Genomic DNA, 22,642 nt, shown 5'->3' with positions numbered 1-22,642 from the left:
CCTGATTCAGCATTTGCTGCTATTCAATTCATTAATTAAAACAATTTTACTGCTACTGCTGTGATTTTTCAAGGATATCAAAACACATTCAAAAATTAAAACAGCATACATCATCAGTTTTGATATGTGTTGGTATGCTTTCTTTTGATTTCAACTCGACAATTAAAAGAACATTAGGCTTTTAAACAGAAAAAGCATATATTCTATATACTTTGAACAAAAATACTTAAAATGCAAGTTGTTTTGTAGAAATGGCAATGTTTGTGTAAAGAAGAGCAAACTGTCAAGAATTCCAAAAATCCTCTTAGAATAGAAAATATAAATGTATGTAAATACTTAAGTGATAACAACCATGGTTGTGGACTTTATGGTATTCTTAATTCTAGTTTCATAGTACTAAATTTTAAAAAAATTTTATTTAAATCATCACTTACTGTGCTTAAGTGACTTGTAATATATCCATGAAGTGAATATATTTCATCCCAAATGAAATATAGAAGCTTTTGCTTAAAGAATGGTATAAGTTGCTATTTAAACTACAAACATACACACATCACGGTGATGTAATTATTTTTATATATTGGAAACTATTTGTACTTTGCAAAGCCGCACTTTCATTCTGACCTTGATTTAGTAAGCATGCAACATATTACTTTTGCTATTTTGACATCCCAGAGCACCTAAAACATAAAATATAATTTACAACAGTAGAACATGCCAGAATTGACCATTACATGCCAGAAGAGGGCCCAAGATGGAATTTATATTCAAGTTATGGTTCAGTATGTGTGGTAGAATCTCGTGAAATTTATTTCTCACAGCAGTGGAATTCCACCTTCATTCTTACAATCAATTTTCAAAGTAGGCTGAGAGTTGATAAAGATCAAGTTGAAGGAATGAAATTAGGCTAGTTAGGTGAAATTATACACCTCTCTTCAAATTATTTGTGGAAAACTCAAATATTCTCCTTTTGTAAAAAGAGCCAGGAGAGAAATGACACCTGTGTGGTGGCTAGAAGCATTACAAGTATACGACATACCAGGGTACTCCAAGGTCACTAGCAGTTTCTCCCAAACTATTCTAGATCTTAATTGGTGATAGAATAGTTACAAATCCTTCCATTTCTCTTCTCTCACATTTATTCAGTTGCTCAGAGGAAATAACCTCCTTGCCCACTTTTTTGGGGATATTTCCGGTGACTCCGCCTGCCAATGCAGGAGACACAAGAGATGCAGGTTCGAGTCCTGGGTCTAGAAGATCCCCTGAAGAAGGGACTGGTAACCCACTCCAGGTATTCTTGCCTGGAAAATCCCATGGACAGAGGAGCCTGTGGGCTGCAGTCCATGGGATCACAAAAGAGTTGGACACAACTGAGTGATACATAACAACAACAAACACTTTTTCAGAGAACATATTTTTTCCAACAACATAATTTGGATTGCAAAATAAAGTACTCTGTTGTGAGAGTGATGTAAACATCATTACAATAGTTTGTCAAATTGGTTTAAGGGGTATATCTTTTTTTTTTTTAAGTACAGTAGCTCAACTTTTAGAATCTATCTATCCATAAAGATGGTGCAATGGTAATGGATGGTAAAGGAGATGTGAGTTCGATCTCTGGGTCAAGAAGATCCCCTGGAGGAGGAAATTGCAACATACTCCAGTATTCTTAACTAGATAATTCATGGACATAGGAGCCTGGTGGGCTACAGTCCATGGGAACACATAGAGTTGGACACGAATGACCACGCACACACATCCATATAGAAAGCAGACTTTAAAAATACTATTTCAAAGCATAAGTACCTTGGTTTTTAAAAGTGTTTTAGTCCAGCAAATCAAGTCTCTATTTCCCCTAAAAATATTGCACAATAATGCTCTACCCTTATTATTAGCCACATCATCCCTGGATACTTTAGTAACTGCACAGTCACTGTGGCAAGAGTGAGGTCCTACCACAGGTATATTGCTAAGATCCCAGGTGAGAAATAAAGCCTTCCAGTAATGATTTACTTTATTATGTGAACTGATGAGCATCACTTGAATTGCCTTTTAATTGACTGGTTGTCTAAGTGACATGCCTTGGAGGGAAGCACCACTTTTGAAATTTCCTTTGACCAGGAGGGGAAGGAACAGGCTGGTTTCTTTGAAGTCTACAGCCATCAGACTAATTATCAGCCCCACTTAACGTTCATTCATTTAATTACAGGGAATTAAAAAGTATGTGAGATTTTAGAGAAAAATAAGAGAGTCAATAAATGGTGACAGAGATTCCAGGCTATGCAAATTGGCAGTGCCCCTTCTGGAGGAGACCATTCTTTCTCCCTCATTTCACCAAATGCACAGATACTCGACTAATGCAGACAAAGGGAGGATGGCAAAGAGGGAGGGGACATTGACTGTGGGCCCAAACTGTGTCGGTACTTGATACTGTGTCCCTAACTTAATCTCCACACTTAATAAGGAGATATAATTTCCCACCATTTACAATTAACAGAAAGAGTATCCCCCCACCCCTTATTTGGAACTCACCCGACACCAGGCACTGTCATTCTAAGCACTGCCTATTCAAGAGTCCATTTAATCCTGTAAGGACCTGTAAGCAGCCCTGTAAGGACCGATGCCATTGGTGATTTCCGTATACTACAGAAAGGTTAAGTCAATTGCCCAAAGTCACACAGCTGGGAGACAGTAGAGCCAATACCAACCCAGGAAGTCTGCCCTCAATAACACCTCCTCATCTGTTGCTCTCAATGAAGGCTCTCAAGTTTCCCAGCCACAATAAGACAGAAGAAGAGAGCCAGCTCCTCTTGGTCTGCCTGATGTCAAAGGTCATCGCTTTCCAAAAGGCATAAGAGGCTGCGGAGACAGGCAGAAGGAAGAGACCTCTACATCTCTGGTGCCAGCCATACAGCTGACCCAAGCGGCCAGGCAGAGATGGGGGAAGTTGGGAGCTAGAGCTCTGGGTGTCTCAAGAGCAAGCCATCTTAGAGGCTCAATGAGAGGATTAACACCCTGTGCACCGTGCTTTTGAATTGAGGCATTTTTCACAGCACTGAGCTGCTGGCTGACAAAGGATAATAACACTGAATGCATGCTAGTCTTCTTCTGGGAAAAGATGCACAAATAAAACACGTTTAAAGCTTAAAGCTTGATGTTTGGGGAGGAAAAAAGTCCTTTGTTCCTGACATTTAAATAGATATTTGGAATTTAAATCAGATTACTTGCAAGGCTAGAGAGTGGGCATTCAGTCAGGGGTCTTTTAACAATCCATCAGAGACAGGGAAAGATGCCTCGAACCATCGAGAACATACTGGCAATTTTCCCTTTGATTACAGCATCTCATCACATTTATTTTGTAACCTCTCAACAGCTTCCTAGAACCACTGCTTGCAGGTGGTCACAAACCACTGCCCCTCCAGTACTTGCCCTGGAGCAAGGCAGTTGACTCAGAAAGTTGTCAATGCCTGTTAAGAAAGGTCTTCTCCCATGTCCTTAATTCAGAACAATATTAACATTTGGAATTTGATATGAAATTCAATCTACTGTAACAATTTTTTTTTTCTCAAAATGCTTTTTAACTTCAACTCCTCATGGTTGGTGAAGAGTTAGCTTTGCAAAAGAATCTGTTTTATCACTTGTTTAGAATCTCTGCTAACATGGAGACATGTGACATAGTCCGAGTGTTCCTTGACTCCCGTGGGATGCTCAGGCCATCAAAATTTCATTAGCCTCACAGCAGTCCCAGCGCCTTCTTAACTTGAACTGTTGGCCTATTTATCAATAAATAAATGAAATCTAGTCACTTTTAGTGACTAGACTTTTCTTTGAAGTTATAACTAGAACATTAGTCAATTGGCTTACATGATTTCACAAATGTTGAATACTATTTTGTTTTCTGGGGAAAATAGCCTTATTCACAGTTAACCTCAAATGATGAAAACAGTCAACCGAAACTCTCCTTCTAAACTGAGGGGAGAAATAAGACAGTGTATGGTTTCTAGGTTAGTTTCACTTTGGTGAGTTATTTTATGCACATCCTTCTTGTTTCAACTTTTAGTGATATAACAGGGCTTCTTAGGACACACTGCAAGCTCACACACAAGTGAATACAACTATAAAATTTAAATAATTGGAAGTCAAAGGAAAATACAGCTGGAAAATCAATAACCTTTCAGAGTGAGAGCAATTAAGAATGCCAAAATGAATTATTTTAGAAAGTCTATGTTAGAAATATTTGACTCTTTGTGACCCCATGGACTGTAGCCCTCCCGGTTCCTCTGTTCATGGGGATTCTACAGGCAAGGATACTGGAGTGGGTTGCCAGGCCCTCCTCCAGGGGATCTTCCCAACCCTGGTATCAAACCTAGGTCTCCAGCATTGCAGGCAGAGTCTTTACCATCTGAGCCACCAGGGAAGTCCAATATTTGACTAAAAGTAGTAATAATAGTAAAAATTGGTAAAAGTTTTGAGGATATCGTTTAAAAAGATGTTAGAAGACCCTGGGTAATAACAAAACGCTTTTTTATATCAGAAAAAAGAGCCTCAATATTCTCATTTAATTCCACAATTCCAAATGATAAGTAATGTAAATATCAGAAGATTATGTTCCCCAGACCTTAATGTAATGGATCTCAATGCAATCTTGCTCTTTCTGACCAATCACTGAAAATTCAGAATAAATGATCTGAAATGTTCCTACAGAACACATATGAAATCTATGAAAGATCCAGTGTTCAAAAAGAGGTCTGCTGCTGCTGCTGCTAAGTCACTTCAGTTGTGCCCGACTCTGTGCGACCTCATAGATGGCAGCCCACCAGGCTCCCCCATCCCTGGGATTCTCCAGGAAGAACACTGGAGTGGGTTGCCATTTCCGTCTCCAATGCATGAAAGTGGAAAGTGAAAGTGAAGTTGCTCAGTCATGTCCCACTCTTCGCGACTCCATGGACTGCAGCCTACCAGGCTCTTCCGTCCATAGGATTTTCCAGGCAAGAGTACTGGAGTGGGTGCCATTGCCTTCTCTGCAATAAGAGGTCATATCTATTTTATTTCTTCTTTTATTTCCTTCCCCGAGCTGACTCACTGGGAGTTCTTAGACCGTCAAAATGTTGTTTAAAAAAATAACCCCAGCCAAACCTTGGGGAAAGAGTAAACATAAGTTGAAGTCATCACTTGCCCAGCTCAACAAACATTGTTTTTGACACTTTATACTTTTGACTGACCTATTTACTCTCAACAAATGCTACCATATGTTCTGAATCTCAAGGCAAGGCCCTTGACACCCTGTCCGTGTCTCTCTTCATTCTGGTTCAGAATGACCACATGGAGAAACAGATCAGTTTAAGTGTTCATTCTTGCCTTTATATCATGAAAGGGACAAGGAGATTCCTGGGGCAACAAGTTCCTTCCCTAGTTCAAAATAATCCGTGCAGAGAGAGGGGGCAGTGATGTGGGAAACTCAACAGGCTTCCCGCCTCCAATCATTTGGATAATAGACACTGTTAGTTAACTAAAAGTGGAAAATTTTCTAAGTTTTATGTTTTCTGAAAAGAACAAAATGGTGTGTGTTTGGGAATTCATTGTGAGACCATTTTAGCAGACATACAATTTAAAAAATAATAAAAATTAAATTATCTTTTAGCAATACAGATACAGTAACAAGATATACTTGTTATAAGAGAGAGAGATGCCTCACAGGTTGTGTGTGGCAAGCTGACCCAATGTGGGACAATACTTAATGGATATGCAGATGAACGGCCCATGATGCAGCAAATCAGAACTGATTTGCATTGTCCTCCTGCACTCTCCTCTGCTCTCTTCCAAAACCATCACAAAATTTGACATATATTTTAGGAAAATCAAACATCAAATCATGTATTTGAATATAACCATAGTACCTAAAATTGCTTGAAGAGGGTTATGTAAAGATATAGATGGACAGGAAGCAAAGTTTATGCCAAATCTTACTTACTTAAGGTGAGTGACTTCTGAATCCACAGTGAAAAGTGGTAGAAACCCAGGTTTCACTGAGGTGGACAGTTTGGTTCAGGAAAACACCGCAGTCAGATTCTAAGACTCGTTGTGTCAGGCAGAACTGTCCTTATTTCCTGTTTTGGGTTGGGATGAAGCTAGCCTCCACCAATAACTCACAACTCTATATGAGTTTCTATTATTAATCGATTATGACTTTGTTTTAATGCACTAAAATAGTCTCCATGAGATATTGTTTTCATTGGTTTAAAGCAGATTTTTTTTTCTAATAGTAAGAAAACAAGTAACAAGCAGTATGACGCACTAGCTACCCCTTCATTCAGTGACCTGGCTGAGATTGAACGCCGACAATGGACCTGTTTTCCTATCACAAAGTGAAGTTGACAAAGTTGCTCCATAAAGAATAAAAATAAAATGCCATTGGTAAAACACCATCTTTCTTTTCACAAGTCACACAATTCTTCCATTTTAATTTTCTCTTTGCTTTTGATGCATCATATACACACAGCATTAATAACCAGGTTAAAGCAGCAAGTGCACTGTTCATATTAAACGCTAAAGAAGAAATGTCATTTTCTTGTCTGGTGCATTGGTGCTGATACTCCAATTTTTCCTAGAAGCTGTGTTGACTAAAAATTAAACTTCCTTTTAAATCTATTACTGCATATACACTAACTGCTTCTTTATCATTTTGCACTGGCGATAGGGAAAGATCAAAATAATTTATAAAGATATTTCTCTTAAAGTATGTAAAACTGCTATTTGGATACCCGAAAAATCCAATTTTTGTGCAAGGATTTAATTGCAGAGTAATCCAGTCTCCAAAGCACATCAAAGACCACACTCCCTTCTCTTTATCAAGATTTCAATTGCTTTCATCAACCAGTAAGTTAAAAGCATGATCAAATTTGTTCTTCAATCACTTGAGCCCTGTTAATAAACCATTCTGTGTGCTCACTCATCCATTCTGAGATTCTGGAACTTCTTTGAGATATTTTTAAGAGGAATCTACAAAGACATCTCTGATTACAAGCTGGCTCTGGGGTAAATTTTATCACTACTTGTTCTGCTACTCCGTGGAGGATAACAGGTGACATGGTTCAAGATAAGTCAAAGCCAACCTTTTTTTTTTTCTGTACATGATTAGACTGTTTTTCAAAACTATAGCTAACACAACAGAGAATGCTTGCATAACACAACTTAACACTCTGATGTTGAATGTTGACTTTTTTTTCCCCTAGGAAAAATAATGCAATACTGAAGGACATTTTTTGAGTGCTACTGTGTTGCAATGCGAAGAAAGGAAGAAGAAAAAAAGAGAAGGAAAGAGGAGAAGGAAGAAAGCCATTCCTCCAGAGTCAACCAAAACAGACGGAAGCACCGACCGCCAACATTATAAAGCCTCAAACAAAAAGGACCTTACCGGTTTCACTGTCGGATTTGTTTTCATGCTCCGTATCTGTCAGGGTGAGTGCTGAGTTGGACCGGCTTGACAGGCAGGAGCTGCGGCCTGACTTGACCCCCCGGCCCCACAGTCTCATGGCATGCTCTGGGGACATCACTGCTTCGTTCTCAGTATCGGCGTCTGACCCTGCACTGATCGAGTAACCTCTGTGGGGAAGCCCCATTTCCGCACAAAATGCCAGTCCTCTTCGAGTTGCTGGTTCACAAACGCCTAACTGCCTTAGGGTAAAATTTTGTCCTAATTAGAGGGGAAAAAAAAGATAACAACCAGTGAGTATACATTTCGTTTAAGATTTTATTTTCTTAAAAAAAAACAAACACTTAAGCATCCAGATTTTTGAGCTCTCAGCACTAGGTACTGGCATTAGCTTCACGTGACATGTGATCTAGTAAGGTCTAGTTAGGGGAGGGGTGGGTGGGAGGGGGGTCCACCTCTGACTTTCCACCCACCGCAGCTCAGGGCGCCTTATTTCAGCCCATAAGCACCTCCAGAATGCTGGGCAGGAAAAGTGGTCCAGACCATGAAAACTCAACCCAGAGAAAGCCTTAGTTATCATTGATAGAAACTGTGAGAAGTATTTCCCTGGTCCTAGCTCTTATCCCAAACATTAGGATTTTTCCACCCGGAAGTCACCCCTTAGGAAGAGAAAAGACTGCCCTCTAGAATAAGCTACCTGCTAATTAGAAACAGGGGTTTGGGCAGTCTCTATTATAGTTTTCCACTTAACAACCAATAAAAATATTGTGCTTTTGTGTACAAACATACACTAACTTTTGGAGTGTAAAGTCTTGAAAATGTGCAGACATCTGACTTCTGCTTTAATAAACACCTAGAAACATCTGTATTGATCGAAGTAAACCAATTTGTGCAAATAAAGTGCACTCTAAAAAATAAAGTAGGAGTATTATGTATTTAAAAATTAATGATAAAATCAAGTTCCCTGAAAAATAAATGGTTGTGAACCCTGAAGGTTTTCACTAATAAATTGAGCATAATAAAACTCATGACACTGCAATAACTTAAAGCAAAGTGTTTAAATTAGGTGACACTTTCAAATGACTGCCATTATTAATGGCTTTTCCAATCCTGTGTTTACTCTTGAAATTTCACCTATGTTTTATGATACCAGGGGTGAGAAGAGAGAAAACTGTTTGCTTAGAGGATGCATATACATATGGGTCTTCTATTGCCTGTCTCATTGGCATGGTAGAATCTGAGATTTAGATACCAACTAGAATCAAAATACAGGAAAAAGAATAATAGTATACCAAGACTGATTTCAATCCTACCCTATAATACCAACCTTTTAAGAATATTAAGCATATATTTTACGCATCCTTTTCATTTTCCCACTTCCCTCTCTTACCTATCCACAAACACTTTAAAGTTAATTGGCTGGTATGAGAAATAACATACATTACATTTTTTAAAAGAGTGTGTCATAAATTATTTGTAATAAAATAATGTCTTGACTCTTTTAGGAAATGAATCAAACGTAACGCACACGATAGTAAATATTTGGTTGTAAAAATATTAGCAGCCTCCAGCACTCAGCCCATTTTAACCAGAGTGGTTCACTGCGTTATGGCCACGGTCAGATCAGGAGGAGGAATCTGCCTCATCTCGGTCAGACTTCCAGATGGATTCTGACAATGACACTCATAAATAATGAAAATCTGTTGCTACAATTAGCTACAAATTATCTCAGAGAGACATGAACATGCATCTGCACCAAAAGGTATGTCAAAAATAAAACAGCAAAAATAAAGAGGAGGGAATAAGAACCCACTGAACAGTGAGAAAGTGGGCAAGCTTAATGAGGTAAGACACAGTATGGCCAGTATTTTTCAAAGAGTTAGTGTGGACTGTACTTATGAAAGTAAATCCAAAAAAAGGTCAGTGTCATGGAGAGTTAAAGGAATGTAAAGGATGGTTAATGTGAAAGAGCTTATCTGTTCCTATTATATCACCTTTAAAATGGAGAGGGAGGAAAGGGTGTAAGACAGTTAAACATCACCATCAAACATGTTGAGTTTCCAAAATAATTTTTCAAGTGTGAGAATGAATGATAAGATCCTGTGCATCTTTCCGGTGGGAGGTTCCCACATTGGAGAATAAAAATCAGAGACAAGTTAAAAGACAGTGAGAACTCTGTTTCTAATCTCTGAAATGTAACTTGAAAAATTCCCCACATTATTGACTTTTCACACTATTGCCATCTTGATGCAAAAATCTATGGAGTGAAGGAAAGCAGAAAATGGCAATCTTGATTATTTGTTATCTGGGTATACAAACACAGTTCACTTTGCAGATAAATATCTAGGGCATCATCTCTATGAATTGGTATGTGCATCCCAAACTCCTTAAACATCCAACCCTTTGAAACCAATGTCTAGCAATGATTCAAATTCTTAAGGACTGTTTCTGAAATGCAAGTTAGAAAGTAAGGTGTTAGATTCCTTACTAAATTAAGTCTGCTTTTGCTTTCTCGGGAAAGAACACTAAACTTGAAATCCAATGAACCTAAGTTTAAGCCACTTATGGACTTAATCATTTACCACTCCATTTCTTCATCTTTCAGGGCTGTCATGACTTGGTTTAAGAGATGCTTTTTACGCTTTTGTTGAGCAAAGGAATCCATCCACCAAACAAAGACAACCTAATGAATGGGAGAAGTTCCTTGCAAATGATATGACCAATAAGGAATTAATTTCCAACATATATAAACAGCTCAAAACAATTTGACATCAAAAAAAAAAAAAAAACCTGATTTAAAAATGGCTAGAACTGAATAGTCATTTTTTATAACAAGGAAATGCACATGGCCAAAGATGTTTAACCTTGCTAAACATCAGGGAAATGCAAACCAAAACTACAATGAGATACCTCCTCACACCTGTCAGAATGGCTGTCATCACAAATAACACAAGTAACAAATGTTAGGATGTAGGAGGGGGAAAAAAGCCTCTCCTATATTGTTGGGGGGAATGTAAATTGGCCAGCCACTGTGGAAAATAATACAGAGATTTCTCAAAAAACAACAAATAGAACTCCATATGACCCAGCAATTCTACTCCTGGGTATATACTAAGAAAAAATATCAATTCAAAACTATACATGCATCTCAATATTCATAGCAACGTATTTACAATTGCCAAAGTATGAAGCAACCTAAGTGTCCATTAACAGATCAATGATTAAAGAAGCTGCAGTATATAAGCTTGCATATATATATATATATATAGACACTTATTCATATATATGCAATGGAATAATATTCAACGATAAAAAAATTAAATTTTTCCATATGCAGCAACATGGACAGACTCGAAGGGCATTACGCTAAGTGAAATAAGTCAAACAGAGAAAGACAAATACTGTATGATATCACACTTGGAATCTACAAAATTCAACAAACTGGTGAATAAAGCAAAAAAGCAGCAGATTCACCGCTATAGAATACAAACTAGTGGTTACCAGTGGGGAGAGGGAAAGAGGGGAGGGACAACGTAAGTAAGAGGGGACAAAAAAAGGGTTATTATGGAATTATATATGTGAATCTTTTGAAAAATTGCCAAGCATTACAGAATTAAAGAATTTTTCAATTTAAAAAATTCTAAAAATTAAAAATTTTAAACATTTAAAAGTGATGCTTTACGTAAATGAAACCAGCATAAAGGGGAGCATAATGAAAATGACAAAAAATAAACATCTGGACAAATGTAATATTGACAGAGAAATGTATAATTTGAGGGGAGGGAGAGGACTGCTTTCAAATAATTTTAGAAAAGCCACATCACCACCAAAGTTGACTTTTCCTTCAATCAAAACTCTTTGTACCCAGTGCTTCAAATTCCATTATTGTTGATTCTCCTTTAGGTTAAGGAGTCTTGCTTGTAGGATCCCTCATTTTAATGCAAACATATCTGGGGAGTTCTAGTTATTAAATCAGAATAAATTAAGCTATTATTTTTTTTCCTACAGGTGAGCAATGTTTAGCAAGATGGGATATACTAATGGAAAGCACAGCCACTTTCGACAAACAGAAGGAAGATGGAGGAAAAGAAGGATTTCTGATCGGGAGAAGAGGCAGTTGGCTGAGGTACCATGGAGCTGGGAGTTTGGGGCTCAGATGCAGTTGTTCAGGCAAGACTTTCAGTGAATGCAGAGAAATGGAAAGAGACAGGCAGAGAAAGGCAGCAAAGATGCTCTGGAACCAGACTAAAAACATGACCATCTTGCTTAAAGTCATCTTTGGCTTCAAATAACCTAAAAGAAACAAGGATACCTTTATTCTTATTTTCCATGCTTTTTTGTTTTTTCAGATTGTGCTCTTTGCAATGGTTCTAATACCATTACTTCAATTTCTTTCTTTGCCCTCTGAGTCTTTATATTAATTCTTTTTGGCTGAGTCTGATGAAATCAGTATTTATCTCCTGCACATTGAATTTTGATAACCTTGATCAGCAAGGCCAACCACAGAGTTTCCCATTACAATTTGAAACAGTCCCAAAATAATAAATTGCAGCAAGAATAAAGTGTATCTGAGGATGAAATTTCTTGTGATTAAAAGGCAAGGTTAGCTTGGACTAGATTAGGCATTTTTGTTTTATGACACTCATAAATTTGAAAAATCTATAAAAGAAAAACTGAATAAACAATCCAGGCAAGTTGCATCATTAAAAAAAAAGGTTCACATTTTGAAAAATGAGTGAGGGCATGTGACAAAGTAGAAAGGACTATGTGAAAACAAAGTCCTATGAGGCTGGCGCCAAGCAGAGGCATCTCTGTAATAAAGGAACAGGGGCTTGCAAAATGGCCTTTTTCTTACATGGTGTCTATAACCTAATCTGAGCAAGAAGGGGTTTTTCTTTTTTAAAACAATTTATTCATTTACTTATCTATTTTTGACTATGCTTTGGTTTTCGCCACGAAGCGGGCTTTTCTCTAGTTGTGGCGAGTGAAGGCTCCTCTCTAGTTGCGGTGCGCAGCTGGCTTCTCTCGTTGCCGAGCACACGCTCTAGGCATCCAGGCGTTAGCAGTTGCAGCCCCTGGACTCTAGTGCACAGGCTCAATAGTTGCGAGGCATGGGCTTAATTGTTCCGTGGCATGTGGGATCTTCCTGGGCCAGGGATCAAACCCATGTTTCTTGCATTGGCAGGCAGAGTCTTTACCACTGAGCCACCAGGGAAGCCCAAGAAGGGATGTTTCAAAGCTGCAATGCGGGGATGGTCATCAATAGCTAAGTCATCTGCTGGGTCTGAGTGCGTTGACAAGAAAACAACTCTACATGAGGAGCTAGCCTCAGTCATCTGCGGTAACTGCAGAACCTGGGGGCGGGGGGCCTAACTTGGGAACTCGTGTATTCTCTCCCTGCTTATGTCTAGATGCTCCAATGTCTAGAGTTGTCCCTTTTCTCTTTCATCTGCTTGTTCTTTTTTCCAAAACTGCTTTATTGAGATACTAACCCACAAACTGTACAATGAACCTATGTAAAGTGTACAAGTCAAGAGTTTTCAGTAAGCATGTGGTGGTGTGCAACTATCATCACGATCCATTTTATAATATTTTTATCACCCTTTGTACCAATTATCGGTCACCTATTTCTCCTCTTAACCCACCACTTCCTCCAACCCCAGGCAAGTACTAAAACATTTTCTCTTACTACAGAAGTGCCTATTCTGGGCATTTCAAAGAAAAGGGGCCCTATAATAACGTAGACTTCAGCAACTGGCTGTTTCCATTTGACATAGTGTTTTCAAGATCCACACGTATTATAGCATGCGTCAGTACTCACTTCTTACGGTCAAACAATATTCCATTGTATGGATACAGCACGTTTTCTCTCTCTGTTCAACAGTGAATGGAGATATGAGTTTTTCCATTTTTTTTTTTTGGCTATTATGAAAATGCTACTATGGAATACCATGTTTTCATTTCTCTTGTGTATACACCTGTGAGAGGCATTGCTGGTCATCTTGCATGTAGTTCTATGTCTAACCTTTTCAGGAACTTCTAGACTGCTTTCCACAGTGGCAGCACCATGTTCCTGTCCCAGCACCAGTGTGTGAGGGTTCCAGTTTCTATATAACTTCAGCAACTCTTGTTACTATCTGTTGGTTTTCTTTTACACCACACTGCAAGTGTGTACACCATACAGCAAACGTGCAATGAGGAGATGGACTATAGGTCATTGGTAATAAAATTTGTATTGGAGCCAAGCAGCATGTTCTCTTAGAAAGCCGTGGATTCGGTAGGTCTGCTACACAAATTCGTTATTACTTTATTCTATTATTTTTTTCTTTGTCTTCTAATATACTGCTTTAATTTTCAAATGTATTTTTCTATTAAAATACTCTTTAGCTCATAAAGTCTACCTTTGAGACTATATCCTAGAGAAATAAAATCAGCTAATCTTAAACATATATGTACAAATAATTTTCTTTATGATGTTGTTGCCAAAATTAAAATAACTGGAATATTTACCAGAAAGGGAATGGCTAAATAAGTTATATATTCCTTTCATGGAAGACTACATGGCTAGCAGAAAGAGCGGGTTTGGACCTATATCTTCTGTTCTGGGAGGGAAGCCTATTATATATATTTTAAGTAAAAAAGTACAAGTTGCAAAGTAGTGTGCATAAATATGATCCCATTTTTGGAAACTAAGAAAGAGAATCAACAAATTAAATAAATGCGTATGGTCTGGAGCATGAATGAAGGTGAGAAGGGCTGTATAACTTTGATGTTGGATCATACAGAAAGAGCTGTGAAGGAAATCAGTAATTTCCTATTTTATAGTTTTGAATTTTTATTTCCCCTGATAATTTGTATTAACAACAAGAAAGAAAAATGAAAGTATTTTCTTAAAAAAGACATATTTTCTTGATTTCCTGTTTGACAGCTCTTATTCAATAATTAGAAATTAATCAGCTTCTTCTTGGAGAAGCTGGGTTTTAAAAATCCTTCCTCATTTACTGTAAAGAAATGAAGCTGTAAGAAATATGGGAGCAATGTTTTTCTTTTACTTCAGTGCTTCCCTTCATCATAGATAGGCTTTTTTTTAAAGGAGAATGAGCATCTATTTTTTTTTTTTTCTGTAGTAACAAGCCCCAAAACTGAGCATAGGAAATGGAGAGAAGAATCAATATAAATGTAATACACAGAGATACGATAACCTATAACTGTCTTTAAGCATTTTCCTTGGTTGTTGTTAGTTTGGACAGAATTATCCATTCTCAGATATGGAGCGACCATCCTCAGCATGGAGCCATAACACAGATCTACAAATTGGACAAACATTTCTCATTTGAAACAGGTGGGCTTGTGTCACTCTCTTATCTGGAGTTCCCTTGCTGTGTTTGTAAACTGGTAAGATCACGGAATAAAACAAACGCATGGAACTTTTTTTCCCTTTGAGTTCTAATGCGTATTTTATGGGACACTCCAAACTTCCTTATGTTAAATTTGTCACTATGTGAACAGAATACCCATCCTTGAACATGCAACAGAGATTTCAATGAGGGTATAAACCTTTATGTACAAAACCCTACCCAAAACTATTAATACATTTGAAAAATTAACTTAAAATCCCACTAAATATCTTAACTTTCCCTCCCCATTTTACTAACTATAAAACATAAATATCTTCAATGGTATTCATCACTTTCTCAATTTGCCTATTCATGACATTAACATCTAGAACATGTAATGATAGTCTCGAATTTCTAGGGGATAGAGGAAATGACCATGACACAGCCTGTTTATAACTCAGAACACGGGTCTAATGGAAGCCCTGGCCGGCTACTCCGTCAGTGTTCATCCACAACTCAGCTGTGAACGGCACCTCTGTCACTGGAAGTGTGCGGTTGAGACTGGACAGGGAACTTGATGAGACGCTGAGAAGGGAAAACCCCTAGCATACTTGCAAGCAGGGAAAAGCAGGATTAGCATGAAGGGCCCCAGAGAATACACAGTTTCTTGAAGATAAGATTTGTGAAGCCTCCAGGGGAAGACAAACATATGGATGGTGAAGAGAAGGTTTAGTGGCTCAAAGGAGAAAAGTTAGGTTGTGTGTCTGCTGACTTACAAAGAAAGAGCATCTTAGCAGGTACCATGAAGGATTTAGATTCCCAATGCAAAACAGTGCAATTCTGACATTAGCAACCATTTGGAATGAGGTTGATAACTGTAAACTTAATTTTTTTTTCTCAAAAGTGTTCTGAAAATGAATTTGCTTTTTATTTTTCACTTAGTAATTATTTCTTTAGAACAACTCAAGACCCAACAATGAATGATAATATGCCTACAACATATCTGCTAGTATCTGATAATCAGATTGCAGTAGGTGCTGGTGTAAATATGTGTGCGGTTTGGCGTGAAGCAGCAGGTGTTTAATAATTGTGACTGAAGCGGCACCATGTTGACTCACAATGTGGATCCAAAATTGGCAACATGGCAAGGAACCGGATACAAGTTTAGCAGTAATCTGGGGCTCAGGACATCAGACCAATAAAGGCTGAGGCAGGGGGAGAGGATTACCCCCACTGTGTCCGGAGGAGGGCTATAAGCTATGTCTATCTACTCACACCTTCTGGCAGGTAATCTACAAAGCAGGTTGGTTGCCAAGCCTGAAAGAGGCACTTACCTACTTAACAGCCAAAATTAGTTAACAATCAGTTAGGCAGGGGAGCTAAAGGAGGGAACTAAAGAGGAAAACATTCGCATGAAACAATGATAAACTAGAGCTATTTAACTCATGTCTTTAAGTACAGAAATTTAAGGTTGAGTAAACATGGCCGTCTAAATCCTTTAATCCCACCGCTGACATTTGTAGTGACTGAGAAGGATTAATCATGTTGATCTCTAAACGAATCATTTTAAGGAGTTCATATTTAAAAGGAATAAAAAACTTTGGAGACGCAGTAATTAGCCTAGGGGATCTGATGAATGTTTCAGGTTTTTGTCTTTCTTTATGAAACCCTACTCTCATAAAGAAAAGGTTTTTCTCAGCACCAGGAAGTATTTCAGAAAACGTGAAAAAGGGTTTCAGATTCCTTTCGTTTTTGTAAGATGACAGAGGTGAGGGGGAACACTGGGGAAATGAAAAGTTGGGGTAGAACTGGAAATTCATAGCAGCATTAAGTGCTGAATGGTAAGACCATATGGTCATATTTCTTTTGAAGTCTAGGATCAGTTCCCATTATTCACTATAATGGCATCCAAGACTAAACGAAATCTCAGTCTTTAAAAGCGTTTTGCTCTTGGCTCTCAAATTCTCCTCTTTCACAATTTCCAACATGCTTGACTGTTTAATTGATTTTCAAAATGCAAAAAATGCAAATAAACAAAATAAAAATAAGAAGAGTAAGAAAAAATGGATGTATTTCCTTTCACTTTGAGAGCAGGATAAAATAGTCCAGAGAGAGACACAATTAGTATTGCAATCAACAGAGTTATTAATACTGCTTTTACATGCTATTCAGATCAGATCAGTCAGTGATATTCTAAAATAATATGTGCATCTTCCATGACCTACATTGAAGAAATATGAATTTAATTCTTTTGACCTATCTGGAACACACAATATAGGGAAATACTTTTAAATTATTTATCATTTTAGTGAATTCCAACAATAAAACTGTCCAAAAATGCAATCTATATCCAAGAATTAAAGTTGGGCTTTTTTTTTTTCCTATTTAGAAATGGATGAAAATATTTGAAAGGCATGGTTCTAACCATGTGCTACCAACTCTTCATTTTCTCCCTCAGCACAGTCCTGGATAGGTTAGTGTGTTACAGATTAGTGTTAGTCGCTCTGTCCTGTCTGGCTCTTTGCAACCCTGTGGACAATAGCCCACTAGGCTCCTCTGTCCCTGCGATTCTCCAGGCAAGAATACTGGAGTGGGTTGCCATTTCCTTCTCCAGGAGATTTTCCAAATCCAGGGATCAAACCTGAGTCTTCTGCATTGGCAGGTGGGTTCTTTACTGATTGAGCTACCAGGGAAGCCTGGATAGGTTGGGAATGCTATAATTTTAATGATCAAAATGTCTTTATTCAGCAAAACACTGCAGTAGATTGGCAGCAGAGGTGGTTTTTAAGAGGACTGTGGTTGTGGTTCAGTGGAGACAATATGACAGTCCCAGGATCAAATGAAACGGCTGAAGCAGGAAGAAAGGAGAAAGCAAACCCCAAACTTTCCATATTCAACTACAGTTGTTTGAAATGTCTAGTTTTGGGGTTTTGAGATTGAAGGCAAAAGGAGAGGAGAGTGGCAGAGGATGAGATGGCTGGATAGCATCACCCATTCAATGGAATGAACTTGGGGAACCCCAGGAGATAGTGAGGGACAGGGAGGCCTGGACTGCTATAGTCCATGTGGTCGCGAAGAGTTGGAGAAGACTTGGCTACTGAACAACAACAACAATTTAAAAATTGTCACTGCTTAGGTAAATTCTACATGCAGTGAAATACACAAATTTCAAATGGATACTTCAGTGAGTTTTAACAGATATCTGCCATGAACCCAAACCAAATATGGTACATCTCCCTCATGCCCAAAATGTTCCTTCCTGTATCCCATACAGTCAATCCCATCTTCACAGGCAACCACTGTTCTGATTTCTTTTTGCTACAGATGAGGTTTTTTTTGTTCTTACTCTTAATATAAACAGTCATGCAGTATCTGCTCTGAATCCTTTCACTTAGTGGAATATTTTTCAGTTCTTCCTCACTGTTGCTTGTACCAGTAATTCATTTTTGTTATTACCAAGCTGTGTCCTATTGCATGTAAAAGTAGCTTAGTCATGTCCAACACTGCAATCCCATGGATTATACAGTCCATGGAATTCTCCAGGCCAGAATACTGGAGTGGGTAGCCTTTCCCTTCTCCAGGGGATCTTCCCAACCCAGGGATGGAACCCAGGTCTCCCATATTGCAGGTGGATCCTTTACCAGCTGAGCCACAAGGGAAGCCCAAGAATACTGGAGTGGGTAGCTTATCCCTTCTCCAGTAGATCGTCCCAACCCAGGAATCAAACTGGGGTCTCCTGTGTTGCAGGCAGATTCTTTACCAGCTCAAATACCAGGAAGATCCATCTATTGCATGAATATACTACAATTTGTTACATAATTTCACTTGGTCATTCTAGTTTGGGCCCATTATGAATAAAGTCACTATGAAAATAAAGTTTCATTTGTTTTATGTAAATACTTAGGAAATCAATTGCTGGGAAAAAAAGGGAAGATGTTATTTTCAACTTCACATAAGAAATTGCCAGTTTCTAAACAAATCTTGCCATTTTACATTTTACACTCCCATCAACAATGTATGAGAATTCATTTGTTCCACATCTTCACTGATATTTAGTGCTGTGAATGTTTTTAATTTCAGTTTCTAGTGGGTGAGTGGTAGTATTTCACTGAACTTTTAATTTTCAGTTCCCTGATGGCTTAATGACGTTGAGCACTTTTTCATGTGTTCATTAGACATTTGTGTATCATCTGCATAGTTTCTGTTATAAGAATTTTGTCCATTTTTAAATTGCATTGATAGTCTTGTTACTGATTTATAGGAGCTCTTTATATATTCTAGATATGAGTCATTTGACATATACAACATATATATATATGGGCATATATGTATGCATATGTCAAATATACATATATATATAATGGTACATATACTTGTCACATGCACACATACATAAATATGCAAAAATATGTAAAATGCAGCTTGCCTTTTCATTTTCTGAAAGGTATTTTTTCATAAGTAAAAGCTTTGATTTTGATGAAATTCAATTTTTTTCCTTTTATGTTTTGTCCTTTTTATGACCTCTCTAACCTATCTACGTTTACTTCAAGGTTTCAAGCATATTCAAGGCTTTTATTATGGTTTTCTTAGGATGGTTTGGTTTAGTCATGGAAGCTAGAAGGTGAAAGAGTAGAGTAGAAAAATGACAGGCTTTGACTCTATTTCTTGCAAAACAGAAAGGGTAAGGCTAGAGATCTCTCTAAGGAAATTGGAAACGTCAAAGGAACATTTCTTCCAAAGATGGGCACAATAAAGCACAGAAATGGTAAAGAACCTAATAGATGCAGGTGCCGAAGTTATCAAGAAGAGATGGAAAGGACACACAGAAGAACTGTACAGAAAAGATCTGAGTGACCTGGATAAGCACGATGGTGAAGTCTCTCACTCAGAGCCAGACACTGTGGAGGATGAAGTCAAGTGGGCCTTAGGAAGCACTGCTGCCAGTAAAGCTAGTGAGGTGACAGGATTCCAACAGAGCTATTTCAAATCCCAAAAGATGATGCTGTTAAAGTACTGCATTCAATCTGTTAACAAATTTGGAAAACTCAGCAGTGACCACAGGACCAGAAAAGGTCAATCCTCGTCCCAGTTCCCAAGAAAGGCAGTATTAAAGAATGTTCAAACCACAAGACAATTGCACTCATCTCCCATGCTAGTAAGTAAAAGCCTCCAAGCTAGGCTTCAGTATTACGTGAACCGAGAACTTCCAGACATTCAAGTTGGATTTTAAAAAGGCGGAGGAACCAGAGATCAAATTTCCAACATTCAATTGATTATAAAGAAAGCAAGAGAATTCCAGAAAAACATTTATCTCTCTTTCATTGACTACGCTAAAGCTTCTGACTATGTGGATCATAAAAAACTGTGGAAAACACTAAAAGAAATGGGAATACCAGACCATCTTACCAGTCTCCTGAGAAACCTGTATGTGCATCAAGAAGCAACAGTTACAACACTGTATAGAACAACTGACTGGTTCATGATTGAGAAAGGAGTACAACAGGCTGTTTATTGTCACCCTGTTTATTTAACTTATACACAGAGCACATCACGTGAAACGCCAGGGTGGATGAGTTACAAGCTGGAATAAGATTGCTGGGAGAAGTATCAACAGCCTCAGATATGCAGATGATACCACACTAATGGCAGAAAGTGAAGAGGAACTAAAGAGCCTCTTGATGAGGGTAAAGGAGGAGAGTGAAAAAGCTGGCTTAAAACTCAATATTAAAAAAAACAGATCATGGCATCCTCTCCCTTCACTTCATGCAAATAGAAGGGGAAAAGGTAGAAGCAGTGACAGATATCTTCCTCTTGAGCTCTAAAATCACTGCGGATGGTGACCGCAGAGGTGAAATTAGAAGATGATTGCTTCTTGGAAGGAGAGCTGTGACACACCTAGACAGTGTGTTAAAAAGCAGAGACATCCCTCTGTCAGCAAAGGTCCATGTAGTCAAGTCTACGGTCTTTCCAGTAGTCATCTATGGATGTGAGAGCTGAACAATACAGAAGGCAGAGCACTGAAGAACTGATGCTTTCGAACTGTGTTGCTGGAGAAGACTCTTGAGAGTCCCTTGGAAAGCAAGGAGATCGAACTAGTCAATTTTAAAGGAAATCAACCCTGAATACTCCTTGAAAGGACTGATGCTGTAGCTGAAGCTCCAATACTTTGGCCACCTGATGTGAAGAGCTGACTCATTAGAAAAGACTGTGATGCTGGGAAAGATTGAAGACAGAAGGGGTGACAGAGGGTGAGATGGTTGGATGGCATCACCAATCCAACGGACAGGAACTTGGGCAAACTCCGGGAGATGGTGAGGAATAGGGAAGCCTGGTGACGTGGGTTCGCAAGGAGTCAGACACGACTTGGTGACTGAACGACAAACAATTTCTGGCTCTGGAACTCACCAGCTGTTGACTGAGTGAGCATTTTCACAAGCCCAGATGTCTGTCTTCCTCATCTATAAAATGGATTTGGAGGATCTCAGAAATCTCCCATCCGTAAGGTTACACAGAGGCAGAAAGAAGGCAACACAGTGGCCTATGAAACAAAGCTGAGAACAACATTGTCAAGAGTCCAAGAAGGAGGAATAAACCTTAGTAAAAGTATGGGTATATGTTTGTTACTAGCTCAGTCATGTTCGACTCTTCATGACCCCACGGACCCCTGTAGCCCACCAGGCTCCTCTGTCCATGGGGTTCTCTAGGCAAGAATACTGGAGTGGATTGCCATTTCTTTCTCCAAGGGATCTTCCCAGCCCAGGGATTGAACCTGGGTCTCCAGCATTACAGGCAGATTCTTTAACCATCTGGGCCACCAGGGAAAACCCCCCAAAAAAGTATGGATCACAGGGTTAAAATTTCCTTTATTTGGTTTATATTTCATCCCTACACTAAATCAGAAACACTGTGCCATGCTCCTACCATGCCTGGAATTCATCCTGAATTGAAAACCAACCATCAGGACAGAATGAACATAAGCAACAGTGTCTGCCTATCTAGGAAGGTGCTTTTCCCTCTCCACGCCTATGGTTCCAAGACAAGGATGATCTTTGGCTTTGATCTTTGATGATTTAAAACTGGCAGGTTCCCTTTCATAACCCCACTGAAATACAAACTCTAATTTTTTTTTTTACTTTCTTCCTAAGCCAAAACTTCAGTTGTACAGCACGTTCTTGGTTTAGGAATCAATGTATTGTGTTCAGAAGTTGATAATGAATCAGTATATACTTTTCCATGAAAACAATACGGAGGAAGCCCGGGTAAAACATGCAAGTATATTAAGTCATCTGGATGGAAGAACACTCTAGTGTGTGACTTCAGTGTACAAGCCTACCTTTTTGAAAAAAACAATGTGTTCAGAATTCCAAATAGGAACACCTGTCACTACAGTTGCTTCTCCCATTCATTTTCTACTTACCAAGCTGGGAGGAACGTCCTGAGCAAATCAGTGGTGGGCACCTGGTTCATGAATGCTCTATGAGTGGAGCTAGGACACGAACTGTGCAGGGGGATGTGGGATGAGCTACTGACCTTCTCAGACTAATAGGAAAACTGATGACCTCTTCATACGTTCACTGACCACTGGAATTTGCTCTTCTGTGAATTTTCTATTCAAGCCATTTCCCCTTGGGTTGTCTTTCTGTTTTCAATTGCAAAGTTACTCTTCATTTATTATATATATGTGTATATACCTTTTATCTGTCACATGGATTAAAAATATATTTCCCAACATGATAATTTTGTTCATGGTATTTTTACTTTTATTTATCTTTTATATGCAAGATTTACATGTATACCTGTGGCGGATTCATTTTGATATTTGGCAAAACTAATACAATTATGTAAAGTTTAAAAATAAAATAAAATTAAAAAA

At 38.4% G+C, this 22,642-nt stretch overlaps 1 protein-coding gene across 11 annotated transcripts in view; it reads right to left on the bottom strand.

Moving 5' to 3' along the window:
• Positions 1-22,642, bottom strand: part of TENM3 (teneurin transmembrane protein 3) — a 2,452,009-nt gene that overhangs the window by 428,203 nt on the left and 2,001,164 nt on the right. For all 11 annotated transcript variants that reach the window (XM_086379882.1, XM_086379881.1, XM_086379885.1 and 8 more), the window contains one exon: positions 7,415-7,693. In XM_086379882.1, the coding sequence (XP_086236008.1) occupies positions 7,415-7,693 (279 nt within the window). The remainder of the gene's footprint in view (positions 1-7,414; positions 7,694-22,642) is intronic.

The sequence above is a fragment of the Bos grunniens genome, chromosome 27 (assembly GCF_055505025.1).
Source record: "Bos grunniens cultivar Pamir isolate PY7600 chromosome 27, Bosgru_T2T1.0, whole genome shotgun sequence".
Taxonomy (NCBI): Eukaryota; Metazoa; Chordata; class Mammalia; order Artiodactyla; family Bovidae; genus Bos; species Bos grunniens.
The sequence above is the reverse complement of the archived record's forward strand: the minus strand, read 5'-3'. Positions and strand labels throughout refer to the sequence as shown.